General features: G+C 45.0%; 1 protein-coding gene across 1 annotated transcript in view; it reads left to right on the top strand.

The window, feature by feature from the left end:
- Positions 1 to 21017, top strand: part of bmp6 (bone morphogenetic protein 6) — a 133270-nt gene that overhangs the window by 68372 nt on the left and 43881 nt on the right. Inside the window, exon 4 of the mRNA XM_078397728.1 lies at positions 14626 to 14823. Within this exon, the coding sequence (XP_078253854.1) occupies positions 14626 to 14823 (198 nt within the window). The remainder of the gene's footprint in view (positions 1 to 14625; positions 14824 to 21017) is intronic.

Genomic DNA, 21017 nt, shown 5'->3' with positions numbered 1-21017 from the left:
ATCTCGGAGAAAACCCACGCAGGTCACGGGGAGAACGTACAAACTCCGTACAGACGGCGCCCGTAGTCAGGATCGAACCTGAGTCTCCGGCGCTGCATTCGCTGTAAGGCAGCAACTCTACCGCTGTGCCACCGTGCCACCACATGTTGCCAGCGCACACTGCCTGTCCCTTAGCCAAGTCCCTTTAGGGTCTTTATGGGGTGCCTGTGATGAGCTGACACGGAACCAGCTGATGTCCCATCCTCGGGTGCTTTTTCTCTCTTTCTCACTCTCTCACTCTTTAAATCGTAAGTTCACTCGAAATTATCTAAAGCCTAAAATTAGGGCCCCAAAATGCGTCAAATCTTAAATCTTCTCTCTCTCTCTCTCTCTCTCTCTCTCTCTCTCTCTCTCTCTCTCTCTCTCTCTCTCTCTCTCTCTCTCTCTCTCTCTCTCTCTCTCTCTCTCTCTCTCTCTCGTCACTCACAGCAGAGAGAGCTGCACCGGCCCATTCCGCCACTTCCCTCTCTCCCGACAACTGGGATTTGAGGTTGAAAAGGTGGAAGGGTCCCAGGTGACGCCTTCTCTGGGAATCCTCTTCCCGGAGTTTGACATTGCAGTCTGTTTCCAAGCATGGTCTCCTGGTGCGCGGAACGTATGCTAACCACATGTTGACCCGCAGCTGCCAAATGTCGGGCCAGATTGAAAAGGCTGCAGCCAAAGTTTTTCTTTCCTGGGACGTATGGCAAAAAGCTTTTCAAGAGGAAGAAGCGACTGGCATGTCCCAGTCATTCTTGTGCAGTGGCCGGTGTAAATAAACACCATCTCCTGGTCTCCACCAGAGGAATGATGCCCTGATTACTCATCAGCGTTGAAGTGGTTGACCCCTGCCATGTATGCCCCTCTCCTCAACACCCCCAACAAGATGAAGAACTGCCCTTGGTAAACAGATTGATAGTATTTGCCTTTTACCAGCTTCAGCCAGAATGGAGTCATTTTCAAGTTCTGGTCTCCAATACAAAATCCACTCTAGGCATTAGTCCGGGCAACTAGGCTGGTTTTAGAATGCTTGCTCGATGCTACCAAAGGGTTGAGTTTGTTTGTCGCTTAAATAGCTCAACAAAAAGCTTGCTTATTCCTGGCAGTCCTCCCTCCGATGTACTCCGGGTTAAACCGAAGATAGACACAAAAACCTGGAGTAACTCAGCGGGACAAACAGCATCTCTGGAGAGAGGGAATGGGTGACCTTTCGGGTCGAGTCCTTTCTTCAGTCTGAGATACTCCAGCTTTTTATGTCTGTCTTCAGTTTAAACCAGCAAATGCAGTTCCTTCCTACACACTGGGTTAGGTCATTTGATGTCAGCCCCACTGACTTCGGGACGGACGGTGCCCACTGCTAGCTCACGGAATTGTTTGCTGTCTCCTGCGTTCCCTACTTTAACAGCTCAATGATCGAGGCTGATGTGCCGGTTCGGTATTGTAATGAGAGAGAGCTCCACTGTCCGAGGTGCCGTCTTTCCAGTGGGACGTTAAACTGGGAACAGACTCCTTTCATTCTCTTTTGGATATTTATAGAGCATGGAAACAGTCCCTTTAGCCCAACATGCCCATGCCACCCAATATGCCCCAATCTACACTAGTCTCACCTGCCTGCATTTGGCCCTTATCCCTCTAAACCTGTCCTATCCATGTACCTGTCTAACTGTTTCTTAAATGTTGTGATAGTACCTCAACTACCTCCTCTGGCAGCTTATTCCATATATTTACCGCCCTCCGGTTCTTGATAGCCGTACTCTGGGTAAAAGACTCTGTGCATGGGCAGCACAGTGTCACAGCGGTAGAGTTGCTTGACAGTGCCAGAGACCCGGGTTTGATCCTGACCACGGGTGTCGTCTGTACGGAGTTTGTACATTTTCCCTATGTCCACGTGGGTTTTCTCTGGGTGCTCCAGTTACCTCCCACATTCCGAAGACGTGTAGGTTTATATGTTAATTGGCTTCTGTAAATTGTAAATAACTTCTAATGTGTAGGATGGTGCTCGTGTACGGGATGATCATTGGTCGGCGCAGACTCAGTGGGCCGAATGGCCTGTTTCCATGCTGTATCTCTAAAGTCTAAAGTAAATTTACCCTAGCTATTCCTCTTATGATGTGAAAGAATCCATGGTGTTCTTCTGAAAAAGAGGAGGCAAGTTATCGTGCTGTCCTTGCGCAGTTTTATTTTTCGATCAACCTTTCTGGTTGCGTTGCTGTTCTGGGAATGTGCCACGCTCAGATTAGGACTTAAGATAGACACACAATGCTAGAGTAACTCAATGGGACAGGCAGCATCTCCGGAGGGAAGGAATGGGTGACGTTTCGTGTCGAGACCCTTCTTGGTCTCAAATCGAAACGTCACCCATTCCTTCTCTCCAGAGACGCTGTCTTTCCCACTGAGTTACTCCAGCATTTTGTCTTGTCTTCGGTTTGAGTCAGCACCTGCAGTTCCTTCCGACACACTTCAGATTAGAACTTCCTGCTATTTTAACAGTGACTACACTTTAATATTTCTTTGGCTGTAAAATGCTTTGGAATATCTTGGGAAGTGGTAGAAATGGTGCTATCTAAATCCAGTCTTTCTTTTCTGCATTCAGAAGGCTGCACATTTTCCAAAATTTGGGGAATTTGGCACAGCGGTAGAGTTGCTGCCTTCAGGCGCCAGAGACCCCGGTTCGATCCTGAATACGGGTGCTGTTTGTACCTTCTCCCTGTGACCTGCATGAGTTTTCCCCGGGTACCAGTTTACTGCCACATTCCAAAGACATACAGGTGTGTAGGTTCATTGGCTTCAATAAATTGTAAATTGTTTGGTGTGTAGGATAGTGTTAGTATGTGGGAATCGCAGGTTGGCGTGGACTCAGTGGGCCGAAGAGCCTGTTTCTGTGCTGTATCTTTAAGGTTAACTAATCTCCCACACCATCCCTCTCACATCCAACTAGTTTTACTGTCCTGATTAAATTTTGCTGATTGGATGCCTCATTGTTAGCTGAGGGGAAGGTGACAATGATCCATTGTACATTTTACTTGAGCTTTGTCCCCTTGGATCTCTCGTTTTCACACTTTACTCTTCCATATCTCTGTCTCCCTCTGCCCTGACTCTCAGTCTGAAGAAGCATCTCAACCCGAAACATCACCCATTCCTTCTATCCAGAAGGGTCGACTCAGTTCCGCTGAGTTACTCCGCATTTTGTGGCTATCTTCGGTGTAAACCAGCACCTACACTAAACTAAATTGTTCATCATCCCCAGCTTCCAAATTGACTTCATTCTCTAAAACTATGTTAAGTAATGCTTCATTTCTTGTGAGAAGAATATCCAGACTGAGGAAATTGTTTGATGGGGGAAATGTCAAGTACAGCAAACATTTTCTCTGCCTCACTCCATTTTGGTGTAATTATTATCAATTCTAACCTAATTGTTTGTATCTGCTTCTAATTTGTCTACTGGTTTCTCTCTCCGTTTCCTTTGCTGAGTGCGGCAACCTGTAATGTGATCCTTCCAGCGTGGTCGGGCTTCTGTTGTTCCTTCAGGCAATCCACAAAGAGTCTACCATGGTCATCACTGCACTGTGACTTTTGCACTTCCTCCTCTAACGTCCCTCCCCTAATCCTTCGTATTCCTTGGCTTCAGAGTATTACAGAACTGTCACATTTTCCCCTTGAAAGACACAAAGTGATGAAGAGACTTTGGGTCAGGCAGCTTCCCCAAAGAACATGGATAGGTGATGTGTTGGGTTAGGACACTTCTTCAGAGTAATTGCAAGGGTGGGGTGAAAGAAATCTGGAAGAACTCTCTTTCCCCCTCATCTGGGTGGGAATAGAGTAAAGCATCAGTAATCTCAAACCTTATTAAATACAACCTGGGCAGCTACCCTTGCCTCCTGGGAGTCACCTCTTAGCTCAGTGCTAGTTTCTGCTCCAGCATCCTGTGTGATGTCTTCCATCACTCCTAGAACACTGAAATGCCTCTGTGCAAATGGGCCCATTTTCCTTCCTGGGTCATTTCAGATGAACCCTGATTGCACCATTCTTCTGCACATACCTCCTTTGTTTACGTGTACAAGATCACGAGAAGAACAGAAAGGGTCTTTTACCCAGCGGGGAGAAACTGAGAACCAGAGGACATGTGTTTAAGTTTGATGAGGGGGGCGGTGCAGAGGGAGATTTAATAGGAACCTGAGCGACAACCTTTTTACACTAAGGGTGGTAGGTATATGGAACACACTGCCAAGAGGAGGTAGTTGAGCAGATACCATCACACAGTTTAAGAAACATTTAAACTATACTTCAGAGATACAACATGAAAACAGGCCCTTTGTATGTTAATTGGCTTTGGTAAAATTGCGGATTGTCCTTAGTGTGTAGGATAGTGCTAGTATGTACAGGGTGATTGGTGATTGGCATGGACTCGGTGGGGGTTTTGTGAGGGTTCATATATATATATATATATATATATATATAACATATATGTATGTTCAGGTTGTGAGGGATCATATATATTCCTGTATATAACAAGCTGAGTGCTTTACGGTGGAAGGTTTCATTTATATAGTAACTTCCACAATCTCGGGCTGCCCCAAAATGCTTTGTAGGTAAAGAGTCTGGATAAAACTGCACCTCAGTTGCACTCTTGATAACGATTATTGTGGAAGGAAACATATGGACGAGAGAGGGAGAACAGGTTTGCTCTTCCCCTTAACCACTAACTCTGCCCCCCACAACCCTTCCATTAGCTCAGGCAGACCAAGTTCCCCGTCATCCTGTCCCTCACCCTCAGTGTAAAACATTCAGCCTCAATCTTAAATCATTCTGTGGCCGGCCTGGTCATTCCTTTTTCAGAACTTCTAATCCCACATTCTCGCTCTTGCCTTTCAGACCCTCCCCTGTCCTAAATTTCCCCTTTCTCATCCTCTTTGCTTTCACACCCAGTCCGTTTATCTCAAGTCCAGATTGCTGCTCTGAGCTTCTCCAGACACCCCCATCGCCCTCTGTCCTGTGATCATCACTAAACCTGTAATTTGTCCACAATCTTTCCTTTAACTCTGACATCCTGTGGGGTCTTCATTTTACATTTGAGGAGCTGGGCAAATGCACATTGTTGCCTTTTACATTGCGCCAATGCTCAATTGTCTGAAAAAGAATGTACAGGAAACACTTGGCAGTCCAGGCAGCTTCTGTGGAAAATGAAACCGAGCTCATGTTTCACCAGAAATGTCTTCGACCTGAAATGTTAAATTTGAAGAGGCATCCTAACCCAAAATGTTGTCTATCCACGTTCTCCAGAGATGCCACCTGACCTGCTGAGTTACGTCAGCACTTCAATGGTTTATTTATTATCACGTGTACTGAGGCATAGTGAGAAACTTATTTTGCACACAGATCAGCAAGCATATGATTATGTGGAGTGGGGGAATGCCAGGGACGAGTATTTGCAGCGAGATCAATTGTATGTGTAAATCATTCAAACAACTCTGAATCTGGTTGAAACCAGGAAGAGTGTGTTCAGCCATATGCAAACGAGCCAGGCAAGATGGAGTTCCTTATCTGAACAGTGTCCTCGCAAGGTGAAACCTGCACAAGCGGCCTGATTTTAAGATTTTTTTTAACCACCAACCACTGCTGAGAGGCAAAGACACCGTCTCCACATGGCTGACTTGCACTAACAACTTTTTCTGACTCCCAAATCACCTTCCCCCATCATCAGAAACCTGCGGCTGCTTATTCACAATGAACTTGCTCAATTTTCTTGTTGAAGAGGTCACATTGTGAGCAGCATTGTTGTCAGATTTATCACCCAGTTTCCATTCCAATTGTGGATGATAAATTCAGGAAAGACTTTGGGCTAGTGTGTTATTGGGCGTTATTGATTGGGGACAATCAGCCATGATCACAATGAATGGCGGTGCTGGCTCGAAGGGCCGAATGGCCTCCTCCTGCACCTATTTTCTATGTTTCTATGTTATGATTGAAAACCATATTTGCAGCAGAGCCTGACTGAGTGGGAGAGCACACAGTCACCACATGTGAAACATAATGAGGATGATAGTTTATAGGAGTTGTTTTATTATGTAAAGGCTAAACATAATTTAAAATCAAGTTGGTTCTTCAGAGCAGTTTAATACTTGTATTTAACCTCGTCTTCAACTAAATGCAATACATAATGTATTAAGTTACAAATCTCATAATTATTTTCACCTGTAAAATAAACATGCATCATTAAAACGTGCTCATGATCACATTGCACCTTGTGGGACTTGCTATCCATAGCATTTTCAATGTGACTGATGTACAAGCATGCCCAGGTCTTGTTGATGCAGTATAATGTGGATAAATGTGATGTTATCCACTTTGATGGCAAGAACAGGAAGGCAAATTGTTATCTGAATGGTGTCAGATTAGGAGAAGGGGAGGTGCAAAGAGACCTGGGTGTGCTTGTACATCAGTCACTGAAAGTAAGCATGCAGGTACAGCAGGTAGTGAAGAAAGCCAATGGCATGTTGGCCTTCACTGCGAGAGGATTTGAGTTTAGGAGCAAGGAGGTCCTGCTGCAGTTGTACATGGCCCTGGTGAGACTGCACCTGGAGTATTGTGTGCAATTTTGGTCTCCTAATTTGAGGAAGGAAATTATTGCTATTGAGGGAGTGGAGCATAGGTTCACCAAGCTAATTCCTGGGATGGCAGGACTGACATATGAAAGAATGGGTCAACTGGGCTTGTATTCGCTAGAATTTAGAAGGATGAGAGGGCATCTTATAGAAACATTAAAATTCTTAGAGGATTGGACAGGGTAGATGCAGGAAAAATGTTCCCGATGTTGGAGGAGTCCAGATTCAGGGATCACAGTTTAAGAATAAGGGATAGGCCATTTAAGACTGAGATGAGGAAAAACCTTTTCGCCCAGAGAGTTGTGAATCTGTGGAATTCTCTGTCACAGAAGGCAGTGGTGGCCAATTCACTGGATGTGTTCAAGGGAGAGTTCGATTTAGCTCTCAGGGCTAAGAGAATCGAGGGATATGGGGAAAAAGCTGGAACAGGGTACAGATTTTGGATGTTCAGCCATGATCATATTAAATGGCAGTGCTGGCTCGAAGGGCTGAATGGCCTACTCCTGCACCTATTTTCTATGTTTCTATGTTACAGCACTTTTAAAAAGAAGTTGACATTGGCTGAAAACATTGAGGCAGTCTGAAGTCTTAAAGTTGTCATATAAATGCAAGCCTTTTTATCTCTCCTCATCCGGGCCATCTCTTCTTCCTTCTCTCTGAGGGCCCCCTCTACCTCCCCTTGCTAGGGCCCCTGCTTTGTCCCCTACCCTGGCCAGGACCCCTGTTACACTCCCACCCCTTGCTGAGGGTCCCCTCCTTGCCTCTCCCCCCACCCCACGGGTGCTTGGGTCCCCTCTTTGCTACCCCACCACCCTTCACCACAGCCCTACCCCCTCCTTGCTGGTGCCTGTCTGGTAGATCAAGATGGCCATTAAATAGCCCACCATATTCTTTGGGTATTTTTTAAAGTGCTTTGCTTTGGATGTAATGTGTTCTTGCACCTGACACCGCATTGAGTCACAGCGTGCCAGCGTCTCATTCTGCGATCTGATTGATCCAATGGACTTACCAGCCCCATCTCACTGGGGCTGCAGAACTCAGTGGAAATAGTTACCTCTGCAGCAGTTGATTGCTCATTTTACTGAGGTCACCTATTGGAATACAAGCAAAGATTAGTCTTTGGGTTCAATGTGTAACGAGTTAGTCAGATCTGTTCGACTGGAGTTAAATATTTTCCTTATTTTCGGCCACGTCAGCCACGTCTAGACAGCCCAATATTGAAAGGAAACCTTTTCTGAACTTAACATGTTATTATCTCGCGGAGCTCCAGGATGCCAGAAATATAATGATTTAAACTTTGGATTTGATGTCTAATTTTATTTCTTGGACGTGATGTTAAAGTGAACTCTGCTTGGAAAATCCATGTCGGACGAGGTGCTACGGAAAGATAGATTTCCACAAATTGTTATTTCTCTGGGCTGTCGTGTCGGTGACTAACTGTGGGTGATGTCCCTTCACCTGACATGGAAAATAAGCATGACCCGTTTATTCTGTGTACTGTACTTATTCCAGATCAAAGAAGGCTGGAAAAAGTTGAGCACACATAGTGAGGAAATCTCCGTTAATCTTTAGACCTATCCTGCCCTGTACTTTGTTTCCTGGTGTTGCTTTTGGTTTTTTTTTAAAACAAATGTCCATCTGTAATCTGATGCTCAAACTCCTGTCAGTCTGCAGAATTCACAAAATTATGAAGCCTGTCTTAATCCTTTGCTTACCATCAAGTTATATTTTTTATTCTTCCTTCATAAGTGGACGAACACACAACATCCAACATTATAGACACAAAATACTTGAGTCTCTCAGCGGGTCAGGCAGCATCCCTCAAGAACATGGATAGGTGACGTCTCGGGTCATGACCCTTCAGTCTGTTTGAAGTAGGGCCTCAACCCGAAATCTCAGTCTGAAGCAGGGTCCTGATCCGAAATGTCACCTATCCATATTCTCCAGGGATGCTCTCTAACCCACTGAGCTACTCCAATATTTTGTCTTTCCTTGCGAAACGAGCACCCGTACTTCCTAGTTTCTACATCCCACATTATACCCCATCTGACAACTCAGTTAGACAATAGACAATAGACAATAGGTGCAGGAGTAGGCCATTCGGCCCTTCGAGCCAGCACCGCCATTCAATGTGATCATGGCTGATCATTCTCAATCAGTACCCCGTTCCTGCTTTCTCCCCATACCCCCTGACTCCGCTATCCTTAAGTTAACGTGTACATTCTTGTTCCCTCCTCAATTTGCTAATTCAACTGTCTTTGTATCTCGGGTACACGCAGATAGGAAATATGAATCATTTTACCCCTCTCCCCCTTGCACCTGGGGGGCCCCCTCTCCTCCTGGGGGGCCCCCTCTCCCTCCCCTACGTGAGTCTACGCTGACCAGTGATCATCCCGTACACTAGCACCATCCTACACATTAGAAGTAATTTACAGAAGCCAATTAACATACAGTAGGGGATAGACTTTTTGCAGGAGACAGGGGAATAGGGGATAGAAAGTCTACCTCCTACTCCAAATTCCATCGTCTGCCCCCAGGATGAGGTGTTTCACACTAGGGCATCAGAGATGTCCTCATTCTTTAGGAAGCGGGGCTTCCCCTCTTCCATTATAGATGAGGCTCTCACTAAGGCCTCCTACATATCCCACAGCTCCGCTCTTGCTCCCCCTCCCCCCATTCGTAACAAGGATAGAGTCCCCCTTGTCCTCACCTTCCACCCCATCAGCCAGCGTTTACAACAAATTATCTTCCAACATTTCCGTCACCTCCAACGGGATCCCACTACTGGCCAGATCTTCCCATCTCCTCCCCTTTCTGCTTTCCGCAGAGACCGTTCCCTCTAACTCCCTGGTCCACTCGGCCCTTCCCACCCAAACCACCCCCTCCCCAGGCACTTTCCCCTGCAACCGCAGGAGATGCAACACCTGTCCCCTTACCTCCACCCTCGACTCCATCCAAGGACCCAAACAGTCTTTCCAGGTGAGGCAGAGGTTCACCTGCACCTCCTCCAACCTCATCTATTGCATCCGCTGCTCTAGATGTCAACTTCTCTATATTGGCGAGACCAAACACAGGCTCGGCGATCGTTTTGCTCAACACCTTCGCTCAGTCTGCCTTAACCAACCTGATCTCCCGGTGGCTGAGCACTTCAACTCCCCCTCCCACTCCCAGTCTGACCTTTCTGTCATGGGCCTCCTCCATTGTCATAGTGAGGCCCACTGCAAATTGGAGGGACAGCACCTCATATTTCGCTTGGGCAGCTTATACCCCAGGATTTAGGGTAATGTGTTAGCATTCATATGCTTGTGTGTATATACATATATATATGTATATACACAGTGAACTTTTTTTCACATGTTTATCATATTGTTTACAGTGTACTATGTTTTACATATTCTGTTGTGCTGCAGCAAGTAAGAATTTCATTGTTCTATCTGGGACATATGGCAATAAAACACTCTGGACTCTTTTGAGTAGCGAGCTAGCAGTGGGCAGAGCTGGTATAAATGGGACAGTTTTTTCATTGACTACCAATATCCAGTGTGATGTTACAGGGATTACTGCAGGAACTCAACAGTATCTGTACAGATGACTCTGATGAAGGGAGCATGTGTATGCTGTGATACAGTGACATTCAAAACGCCGCTGCCCGTCTACTCACCCACTCCCCGATCCGTGACCATATCACCCCCGTCCTTTACAAACTCCACTGGCTCCCCATCCCCCAGAGAATCCAATACAAAATCCTCCTCATGACCTACAAAGCCCTCCATAACCTGGCCCCATCCTACCTGACTGACCTCCTCCACAGGCACACTCCCACCTGCACCCTCCGCTCTGCTGCTGCCAATCTCCTGTCCCCCCCCCCATCCGGACCAAACTCAGATCCTGGGGGGACAGGGCTTTCTCCATCGCTGCTCCCACCCTATGGAACTCACTACCCCAAACCGTCAGAGACTCCTCCTCACTCACCACATTCAAAACATCACTGAAGTCTCACCTCTTCAGCACTGCCTTCAACCACTGAAGGTCACCTCACCTTCTGTCTCCTTTCTCTGTTCGTTTACTTATTTATCTATTTATTCACTTCTCTATGTTCTAGAAATCCCTGTAAAGCTTCTTTGAGTGTTTGAAAAGCGCTATATAAATGTAATGCATTATTATTATTAGTATTAAAAAGAAAGTTGAGGGGGGCACATGTATTAAGTGAGCTGTAAGCATTTGGCTGATGGGGTACAATATGGTAAATTATGAACTCTTACACTTTGGAAGGAAGAATAAAATATATAAATTGTTATTTAAAAGGAAGAAAACTACAAAACGTTGATGTGCAAATGGACCTGGAGGTCCTAATACATGAAGTGCAAGCACTTCCCCTTGAGTTGGGACTGTTCAGGTTATGGAAATTTGCCTTTACAAAATTCACAAGTCAATACCCCAAAGTTTGAGATATAAAATAAAATTCACACTCACGGAAATTCATGTGGGGGAAAAGAACAGTAAATAAACGAACAGTTTATTTTTTCAACTTGCGTCTCTTCATACATGTGCAGACGACGTGGATTGTTTTCTGGGAACACAACTACCACCCCCTATAATGCAGAGCTGGCCTGTATTTGAAAAAGGATGTGCTTGCATTGGGAACAGTGCAGAGGGGATTCACTGAGATTAAGATATTGACACGTTCATAAGTTGTAGGAGCACAATTTGGAGGAGGAGGGGGGGGGGGGGGGGGGAGATTTGACAGTGGGTGCTGAGAGGATGTTTCTGGAGCTAGGAAGCACAGTTCCAGAGTAAGAGGTCTCCCATTTAAGACAGAGATGCCAAAGAGAGTCGAGAATCTCTGGAATTCTGTATCCCAGGGTGCGGAAGAGGATGTGTTCAAGGTGAAGATTAACAGATCTTTAATCTGTGAGGGAATCGAGGAGTACTGATAGAGGTTGGGGAAATGGTGTGGAGGCCAAGAGTGAATCTGCCATGTTTTAATGAATGGCAAAGCGGGCTGAAAGGTCTATTTCTGCTTCTGTTTCTGTCCTTAATTAGACACAATTGTGATAGTGAATATATCAGTCTTGGCAGCATATTCTATCTGATTTATTTTCAGAAGTTTTATTGCAGAAACCAGCAGATTGATCACCAATGATTTCACTGCTTCCAATAAGGCCATATAAAGATACAACTGATTAAATTTTTGCTACATGATTGCACTTGTTACATTTGGCTATTTGAATAACGAGCTGCAAAAGTGCTAGTTCTGGAGTAGAAATCCGTATTTTGAGTACTGTGGTTTATGTAATAAATGTTCTTAAAAATCTAGTCAACTCCATTGGGGGCAGCACGATGGCGCAGCAGTAGGGTTGCCACCTTTCAGTTCCAGAGACCCCGGTTCGATACTATGGGTGCTGATTGTACGGAATTTGTACATTCTCCCTGTGACCACATGCTCTGGCTTCCTCCCACACTCCAAAGACATAGACGTTTGTAGGTTAATTGGCTTTGATTAAATTGTCCCTGGTGTGTCCGGGGTGATAGTTGGTCGGTATGGACTCGGTCGGCCGGTTTCCACGTATCTCCAAAAAATGTTTTTAAAGTTATTGTTTTGATGTTCAAGAAAATGTAAAGGACAAAATAATTGCAACCTCCCGCAGATAGGTGTTGACTTTTCAAACAAAGTGGTGAAACAAATGTGGCTGCCATGCAATGCTTTGGAAGCCTTACTGATTTACTCACCATTGTGCCCTCCCCCCCCCCCCCCCCCCCCTCCCCTTTTTAACCTTGGCAGAAAATACCTGGGAAACTGACTCATGCACTAGATTTCATGGAGCATTCAAAATGACATACTAATGGACTGATTGAAACTACAATAAACCTGTTTGTATGCCAGGTTATTCAAGGCTTTATGTACCATGCGGAACCAAGACTGTTTGTTTACAGGCAACGCTGGAAAGCAGATATAAAAATAGAGCATTCCAAAATTATTTATCACATCTGCTGCATCTGTGGGAAGACTTGATGTCCTGGCTCAGTGATGTTTGATTGGCACAAGTTGAGCATGGTTTGACTTGCATCAGAAACCTCAAAAATGCAAGGGCCCCAATTCTGCTGTTGAGAAATCAGTACCTCAGATGGCAATGGATGCTTGCAGCATGCACGCACTGGGTAATGCAGGAATGCCGTCGTACCCTGACAGAAACGTGGTTGCGACCTTTGTAGAAAGCAATAGCAAAACAGCAACCAGGCTTAGAATAGGCCCCCAATCCCACCAAAAAGACACTGTACAAATGAGCACCCGGTAAACCCAGAATATCAGGAAAAAATCTTGAGGTTCACTTTCTCCATCAAACGCAATATACTAATGAATTTGCTTTGAACTTAACTTTGGAAATTCAACGCTACTGACAGTTGAGAGTTTCAGAGAAAAAGGGTCGCCCCCAAACGTCGCCCATTCTCTCCCGAGATGCTGCCTGGCCCGCTGAGTTACTCCAGCATTTTGTGTCTGCCTGAGAGTTTCAGAGCCTGAGTTCAGTGCCCGTCTGTCCCTATGTTGCATATTTAATGCATGCAACAGAATTCACGGAATGCCTCCCAAAACCTAATTCTCCAAAACTTATCAAAGGGACTTTGACCTCTCTTAGTGAGTAGTGTACTTCCCAGCATGACACCGACCAAAACTGCTCAAACTCAAACTCTATCCTTTGCCCAAAATTTCCAGCAGCTAGGTGGAGATAACTCTCGCTTATTCTAAAACACACGTGGCTTCATATCTTTCCATCTGGTAGAATAATGGTCATGTTACAGTACCAGCATTAAGGGGTTAGGATCATTGATCTCTGGTTGTAATTTCAAACCCCACCACCACATCTGGAGGATTTTAAATTCAAGAAATTAAATAACTTGAATGAACTTAAATAACTTGACACTCCCGGCTAGCCGCGGGCCCAACTCGCCCCGCCGCGGTTGTATGGCGGAGGTGGACTTGCCCCCCTGCGTGCCACGGCCTGCGGAGAGGCCGGCGCAGAGCGAGTGGTCGAGGCGAGGTGGTCGGGTCAGAGCCCGGAGGACGAGGTTGGGCCGAGGTCAGAGTCTCGGTCGGGCTGAAGTGGAAGGGCCACATGGCCGAGAACAAAGGGGGACTCGCCATGGTGGGGACACAAGAACAAAGGGGGACCCGGCGTGGGGGGGACACAACAAAGGGAGACCCGGCATGGGGGGGACACAACAAAGGGGGACCCGGTGTGGGGGGACACAAGAACAAAGGGGGACCCGGCGTGGGGGGACACCAAGAACAAAGGGGGAGCCGGCGTGGAGGGACACCAAGAACAAAGGGGGACTCGCCATGGGGGGGACACAAGAACAAAGGGGGACCCGGCGTGGGGGGACACCAAGAACAAAGGGGGACTCGCCATGGGGGGGACACATGAACAAAGGGGGACCTGGCGTGGGGGGACACCAAGAACAAAGGGGGACCTGGAGGGGACAAGGACTTGTAACTTTGTGGCGACGCTTTGGTGTCATTTGTATGCAAAAACAAAATATTCCACTGCACCCAGCTCGGTGCAAGTGACAATAAAGTATCATCACCAAGACTAGATTTCATACACGCACCAGTATCAGTAATAATGAATGTACTGGATTTGTCCAAAACATCTCTCCAGTCACTTCAGGGTAGGAATTATGCTGTCCTTACCCAGTAAACCTGTATCTGACTTAATTCACCAGTCTGTTTAGCTCATGTTCTGCCCCTTCACGAACAATTGGGTTGGGGCAATGGATGTTGAACTTGCCAGCGAGATCTGTTGTAGAGATAAATAACAAAAAATGACACACATCCCAGCTGCAGTGACAAGCCTCAAGAGAAGAATGCGTTTCCAGCTTCTCCTTGGAATTTACAGAAGAATTTATCTTGGCTGGGAACCAGGGCACTTCTTGTTGAATGCTTGTGCAGGTTTGCAGTTAATGGATGAAGCCACGTTTTGTCTCACTTGTACCTCCTGTGTCCTCGTAGGGCAAAGTGTCAACCCCAGGCTTTCCGGCTTGGTAGGACTCCATGGGGCCCAGGAGAAGCAGCCCTTCCTGGTGGTCTTCTTCAAAGTCAGCAAGGTGCACATTCGGACAACCCGATCGGCTGCAGGCAAGCGCAGGAACCAAGGGCGCAGCAAGTCCACCTCCGTCCAAGAATCACCCAGGGCAACGAGTTTAACTGGTAAATGGGAGACCAGGGGGGTGGGAGGATTCCAGTCTCTGGAATTTCACTCATTGGGGGTGAAAAGTTTGGTTCCATTCTTTAAATTGAAATGCTGTTATTATCAGCAATGGTTTTTATGATGAGAAAATGATGTACGGTGAAGATAATCATGATGAATTGCAGCGAGATATTTAAGGGCAGATGCATGGCAGATGAAGCAGGGAAACGTGGAATGATGTGTTAAGGTAGGCAGAATGAGAGGAGGCAAAATAATATAAAGGATAATATTCTTAAAAGAATACAAGAGCAGAGACACCGGGGCTACATAGGCACAGTTTAGTGAAGCTGGCAAGAGTGCAAAGAATATTTACGAGGATGTTGCTAGGACTGTAGGTCTGGCTCAGCTGGGGTATTGTGTTCATTCTGATTGCCAAGTTACCAGAAGGATGTGAAGGCATTAGTGAGGATTGAGCGAAGAATACCCCGAGTGGTTTCTGGAAAGAGAGACTGCACTTACTAGGATAGATTGGAGAAACTGGGAACATTTTCTTTGGAGAAGACAGCAGTGGGGGGAGGGGAGGAGGTGTATTTGCTGGAAATGTTTAAACTGTGAATGATCTGGCCGGAGTGGATGTTGACACGGTGTTCCTACCAGCTGCGCCACCCTTTTCATTTGGGTGTGTGGACATGAAGCCATTCCTGGCTTTTTTTCCCCCAATTATCTGCTTCACCAAGGACTTTAGGTCACAGCATACATGTGCACTGCCGTTGGACCTTCTGTCAGACTTTTAAATTAACAAGTTCACTTTTTACGTGCCATTGCTTTTAATGAAATTATATACTTTAGATGCGGGAAAGTACACATTTACCATCTCCACCCCACATCAGCTAATTCATTCTCTGCTTTCCTGAGAGTTTAGTTTTCACAGCACTCGAGTTGTAGAACAATACAAATCCTTTGCTTTTTTTTTAACAAGGATGGTTCAACATTTGTTCTTTTCATACATCTGTCCTCACCAGTGGAAGGACAGTATAGAAGAAAGATTTGTGCTTTGGTGCCATTGTTCATTTAAACAATAACCGTAAAAGCAGAGAAAACACATTGCTGACATTGCAAACTCAGTCCAGCAGCTGTTTTCACATAGCATGTAGGTTTGTTAGCCAGCGCAGTGGAAGATGGCAACAAGGGAGAGAATGGGGAGAAAAAATGGATTTTGCTTAGATAGCCAACTTTGACTTTTAGACTATAACTGAGCTACAGACTCTACCCACAGTTCAAAGGTATTTATTCACAAAATGCTGGAGTAACTCAGCAGGTCAGGCAGCATCTCAGGAGAGAAGGAATGGGTGACGTTTCGGGTCGAGACCCACAGTTTGTGATTTCAAGGCGATAAAATTTTTTAAAAGGATTGAAATTTTTATTTCGGTGTAACTTTGATTTTTGGAATTGTTTAGTTTGAGCAGCTGGAATCATGGTCTCCCAGTGAAGTGTGTTGAAGACAAAGGCAAGAATCTTGAATTGGAGGTGGGACTAGTAGCAAGTTCTGGTCAATGAACACAGGATGATTTATAAAGAATTACTTGGCCTATTGTGAGCAGTTCTGGTCGACACATTCCCGAGGTTGATCACATTAGATCAATGTGGTTAAGCAAGAGATGGTGCAGAAAAGATTCACAAAGATGTTGCCTGTTCTGGAGATCTTTAAATGTAAGAAGGGACTGAATAGGCTGGAAGACACGAGGAACTGCAGATGCTGGAATCTTGAGTGAAACGCCAACTGCTTGGAAGACCTCAGCGGGTCAGGCAACATCTCTGGAGGACATAGATAGGCGATGTTTTGGGTCGGAACCTTTTTTTATGCTGATTAAAGTAGGAAAAAGAGAGGTGGGAGCACGACAGAGCCTGACAAGTGATAGGTGGATATAGGTGAGGGAGTTTTGAGTGGAATATGGGTAGACGATGGCTGCAAAGGAAAGGAAACCACAAAACTTTGAGAGTAAGAGAGCAGGGGAGTGAAATTAAAACCAGGGGGAAGGATGGGAGAGAGGGTGGGCTGGGATGGGGGTGTGGTGGGGCAGAAGAGAAGGGATAGTGGGAGAAATGGTGCCTACACAGGTGGTAGGCACAGGAAAGAGAGGGGAAAAAGGGGGGTCTTACATAAAATTAGGGAATTCTATGTTCATACTGTTGGGTTGCAAGTGGACAGAGGTGCTGTTTCTCTACTTTACGTGTGGTCTCACTATGGCAATGGCAGAGCCCCGGGTCAAAAAGGTTGGTATGGTAATGGGAAGGGGAGTTAAAATGGTTAGCAACCAGGAGAATCAACAGACCTAGGTGGACTGAGAGCAGGTGTTTAGGAGTGGTGGGGAGGGGGGGGGGGGGGGGCAAGACTGTGGGACATAGCCTATTTTTGTGCTGTTTAAGTCTATGAATCTGGTGCAATTTATTTTGCAGCAGTTGATGTTGGTTTATTAAAATTCTGTCTGCACCCTCTGTATTAAAATGAAAACACAGGAAACACTTAGGCAACATCTGTGGAAAGAGAACTGAAATGAACATTTTGGATCAAAGGCCCCATGATCGGAAACATTAACACCTTAATGAACTCTTCCTGTCGATCCAGTTTCAATTCTTTGAGCCAATAACCTGCACATCAATGCTGGTCGATTAGTAAAGGAAAAATATTGCAGATGCTAGAACACTGAACTAATGAAAGGTCAATACCCTGAAACATTAATTTTGTTTCTCACTCCGCAGATGCTACCTGACTTGAGTGTTCCCAGCATTTTATGGTTTGATTTAACATTTCTAACAGAGTGTTTGATTTGTGTGTTCTATTGGTATAAGCAAGCCCACTTTAATGCATTGACCAACATAAGTCACTTTTGTTGAGAACTTCTTTAAGTTTATGGTGTAACTTTGACACATTAGCTTCTTTGCAGTTTTGTCCATGATGACAAGAGAGCACCTTGCATTTATTTATTCTGCCAGAGTGTTCTCGTATAATTTGACATTAAGTTTAGTTTGCTTTGGAGATATAGCACGGAAACAGGCCCTTCAGCCCAGCAAGGCGACACCAACCAAGATGCCTCATCTACACTTGTCCCTCCAGCCTGTGTTTGGCCCCTATCCTTTTAAACCTTTCCTATCCATGCATCTGTATCAATGTCTTTTAAAGGTTGTTATAGTACCTGTCTCAACTGCTGCCTCTGGCAACTGCTTCCATATACCCACCACCCTCAGTGTAAAAAAGTTGCCCTTCAGGTTCCTATTAAATCGTTCCCCTCTCGCTTTAAACCAGAGTCTAAAGAGCAGGTGGGTGGATAGATTGGATGGTTGACTTAGACACAGTTTGCCAAATTGTGGCAAATTCTATGCCAATTCATTCCATGCTTCTGTCATGTTTGTCTTGCATGCTCATGTGGAACCAAGGCTTTCTGTGGTGCTCAATTACATTAAGTTTCATCATTTTTTCATTGCCAGTACATTACAAAAATTAACTTGGGAAGTTGTATTGGGTTGGAGTTCACCTGAAATGTACTTCTTTTGAGAGATTATTGTGGTGCTAAAATTATTTCTGCCGTCACATTTGAATAATATCTTGTATAGTAGGTGTCTTTGAAGCTTTATCAACTTGTATCAGTAGGACTGAAGCTTACTGTAAATTGCACAATTTTATGGACCCCTATAACTCAAGAATGTCCATTTTGCAGTACTTGTTGCTTGGGTTTATCTATTCCCCTATTTATACTCATTCCCAGAGCCAGGATTTTGCCAGCCTAGTTTTCGTTACTAGCGTAGGACCATTACAACATGGGAGACCGTTGTGCCCCTTGAGTCCATCTCAAGCTATTTCATTTTCCAGTCTATTTCATTTTCCACCTGCTTCCCCATATACCAGCAGTATTTTTCTTCCTCAAACATTCCCTTGTTTGAGTGCAGGAAGGAACTCCAGATGCTGGTTTAAACCGAAGGCAGACGCACAAGGATGGAGTAACTCAGCGGATCAGACAGCATCTCTGGAGATAAGGAATACGTGACGTTTCAGGTCGAGACCCTTCTTTGTTTGAATTGCCTTTCACCAGCATTTCCCACAGTGAATTCCAGATCACAGCAACTTGCTGCTTGACTAAGTTTTGTATTGTCACACCTGGCTTTTTCCGGTCTCTGAGTTTCTATCTGTTGGGTGCCTACCCTTCCCCCAATGTTTTTTTTAATGCACTTTATCTGGACCCATGATGAGTTTGCCAAGTGGTAGCTTTGGATAATTTTAGCATTTCCAATTGCTTTCTGGTTGAGCAAAGACTTTTTTTTTGGCACTTTAATTTTGGAATCCAATCCCTACTTTTGATAATCATGAGGCAAAATCTTTTACATACAGTTAGTATGCATTTAAAAAAATCTAATTTTAGTGTAATTTGTACATCTATTTAAAAAGAGATTTTATTGGAAAAACGAAGAGATGTGTGCAGAACACTACAATTACATTTAATCAGACTTGCCCAGTAAGGGGACATTTGAAAGCTGTTAAAAATAATTTATTCTGATCAATGCTTTCAAAATTGCCACAAAATATGCTTATTTAAGCTTTCTTCTGAAATTATGGACCAGCTCGTGAGAAGCAGAATGTGAGAAAATATTGTTCTCACTAATCCCAAGGGAAACTCTGTAGTTTTTAATTTAAATTAAGGCTATTTAGCATTTGAGCAATGTAAACAATGCTTGGAACTCTTTATCCCAACAACATTCCCTGTAAACAAGAGGAACCCTTCATGTAACTTCTATGAGGGAGATGAACTTGAGCCTGTGATTAAGCTGAGGTTTCCCATTCCCCCAAATGTATTTGGCATGCAGTGTTGTCCGTGTGCCCCTGTGAAATGTTTGTGAGTTGAGCAATCCTGTTTATACTAGCCTCAAAGTGGAAGAAAAGTTCTTTAACCAGAGTTTTTGGCTGCTCTTGTATATCACATACTTCAGCTCTTGCTGCAGAATCTTATAATTGAGCGACTGGGGTGTTAAAAGCTTGGAAATTCTAGATCTTTTTTATGAACTAAGTCCAAGCTTGCAGGGCTACTCTGAGAGCAGCCGAAACCACAAAGTGACCGGACATTGTTGTGAGAAGCCAGAGCCTTGCCTTCTCCCTGACTGAAGGTAGGAAGGGCAGCGCAATGGCAGAGATCCAGGTTCAATCCTAACCTCTGGTGCCATCTGTGTGGAATTTGCAAATCCCCCGTGACCATTTGGATTTTGTATAGTGTAGCGACACAGCACGCAAACAGTCCCTTCAACCCATTAGATCTGGGGCTACAACCCATTTACAAGAATCTTACAATAATCCCATTCTTTATTCATTTTTCTTTAGTCAGAGGCTGGCCAATCTGGAATTCATTGCCACTGACAGCTGTGGAGACCAAGTCAGTGGATATTTTTAAGGTTGACAGATTCTTGGTTAGTACGGGTGAGTGGGGAGAAGGTGTGAGAATGTGGTTGACAGGGAAAGATAGATCAGCCATGATTGAATGGCAGAGTAGACTTGATGGGCCAAATGGCCTAATTCTACTAGAATTTACAAACTTATTCTCCCTATGTTTTATCAACTCCCCCCCCCCCAACTCATCCACAATCTGGGGGCAATTTACAATGGTGAGTTATTCTACGACCCACCTGTCTTTGGGATGTGGGAGGAAATCGGATCACCTGTGGAAAATGTACAGGATTACAGGCAGACCATGCAAACTCCACACAAACAGCACCGGGGTTCAGGTCCCATGGCTTCCTCCAACAGCCCAAAGACATTATGATATTAGTATTCACGTCATACCGCCCTTCATCCAACTTGCCCACGCCGACCAACATGCGTCATCTACACTACTCTCACCTGTCTGCATTTGGTCTATGTCTCTCTAAACCTATCCTATCCATGTACCTGTCTAAATGTTTCTTGAACGTTGTGATAGTACCTGCCTCAACCACCTCCTCCAGCAGCTCGTTCCAAATACCTATCACCCTTTTGTGTGTAAAAAAAAAGTTGCCCCTCAGGTTCCTATTAAAAACTTTCCCCCTTCACCTTAAACCTATAGGTGCGGTCAGTTGGTTAACAGATCATTGCCCCTATGATACAGGTGAGTGGTAGAATCTGGGGCAAATTGATGCAATAGTGAGAGAATAAAAGAATGGGGTTAATGTCGGATTGGTATAAAGGGGTGGCTAA

This window comes from Rhinoraja longicauda, chromosome 4 (genome assembly GCF_053455715.1).
Source record: "Rhinoraja longicauda isolate Sanriku21f chromosome 4, sRhiLon1.1, whole genome shotgun sequence".
In the NCBI taxonomy this organism is placed as follows: domain Eukaryota; kingdom Metazoa; phylum Chordata; class Chondrichthyes; order Rajiformes; family Arhynchobatidae; genus Rhinoraja; species Rhinoraja longicauda.
The sequence above is the reverse complement of the archived record's forward strand: the minus strand, read 5'-3'. Positions and strand labels throughout refer to the sequence as shown.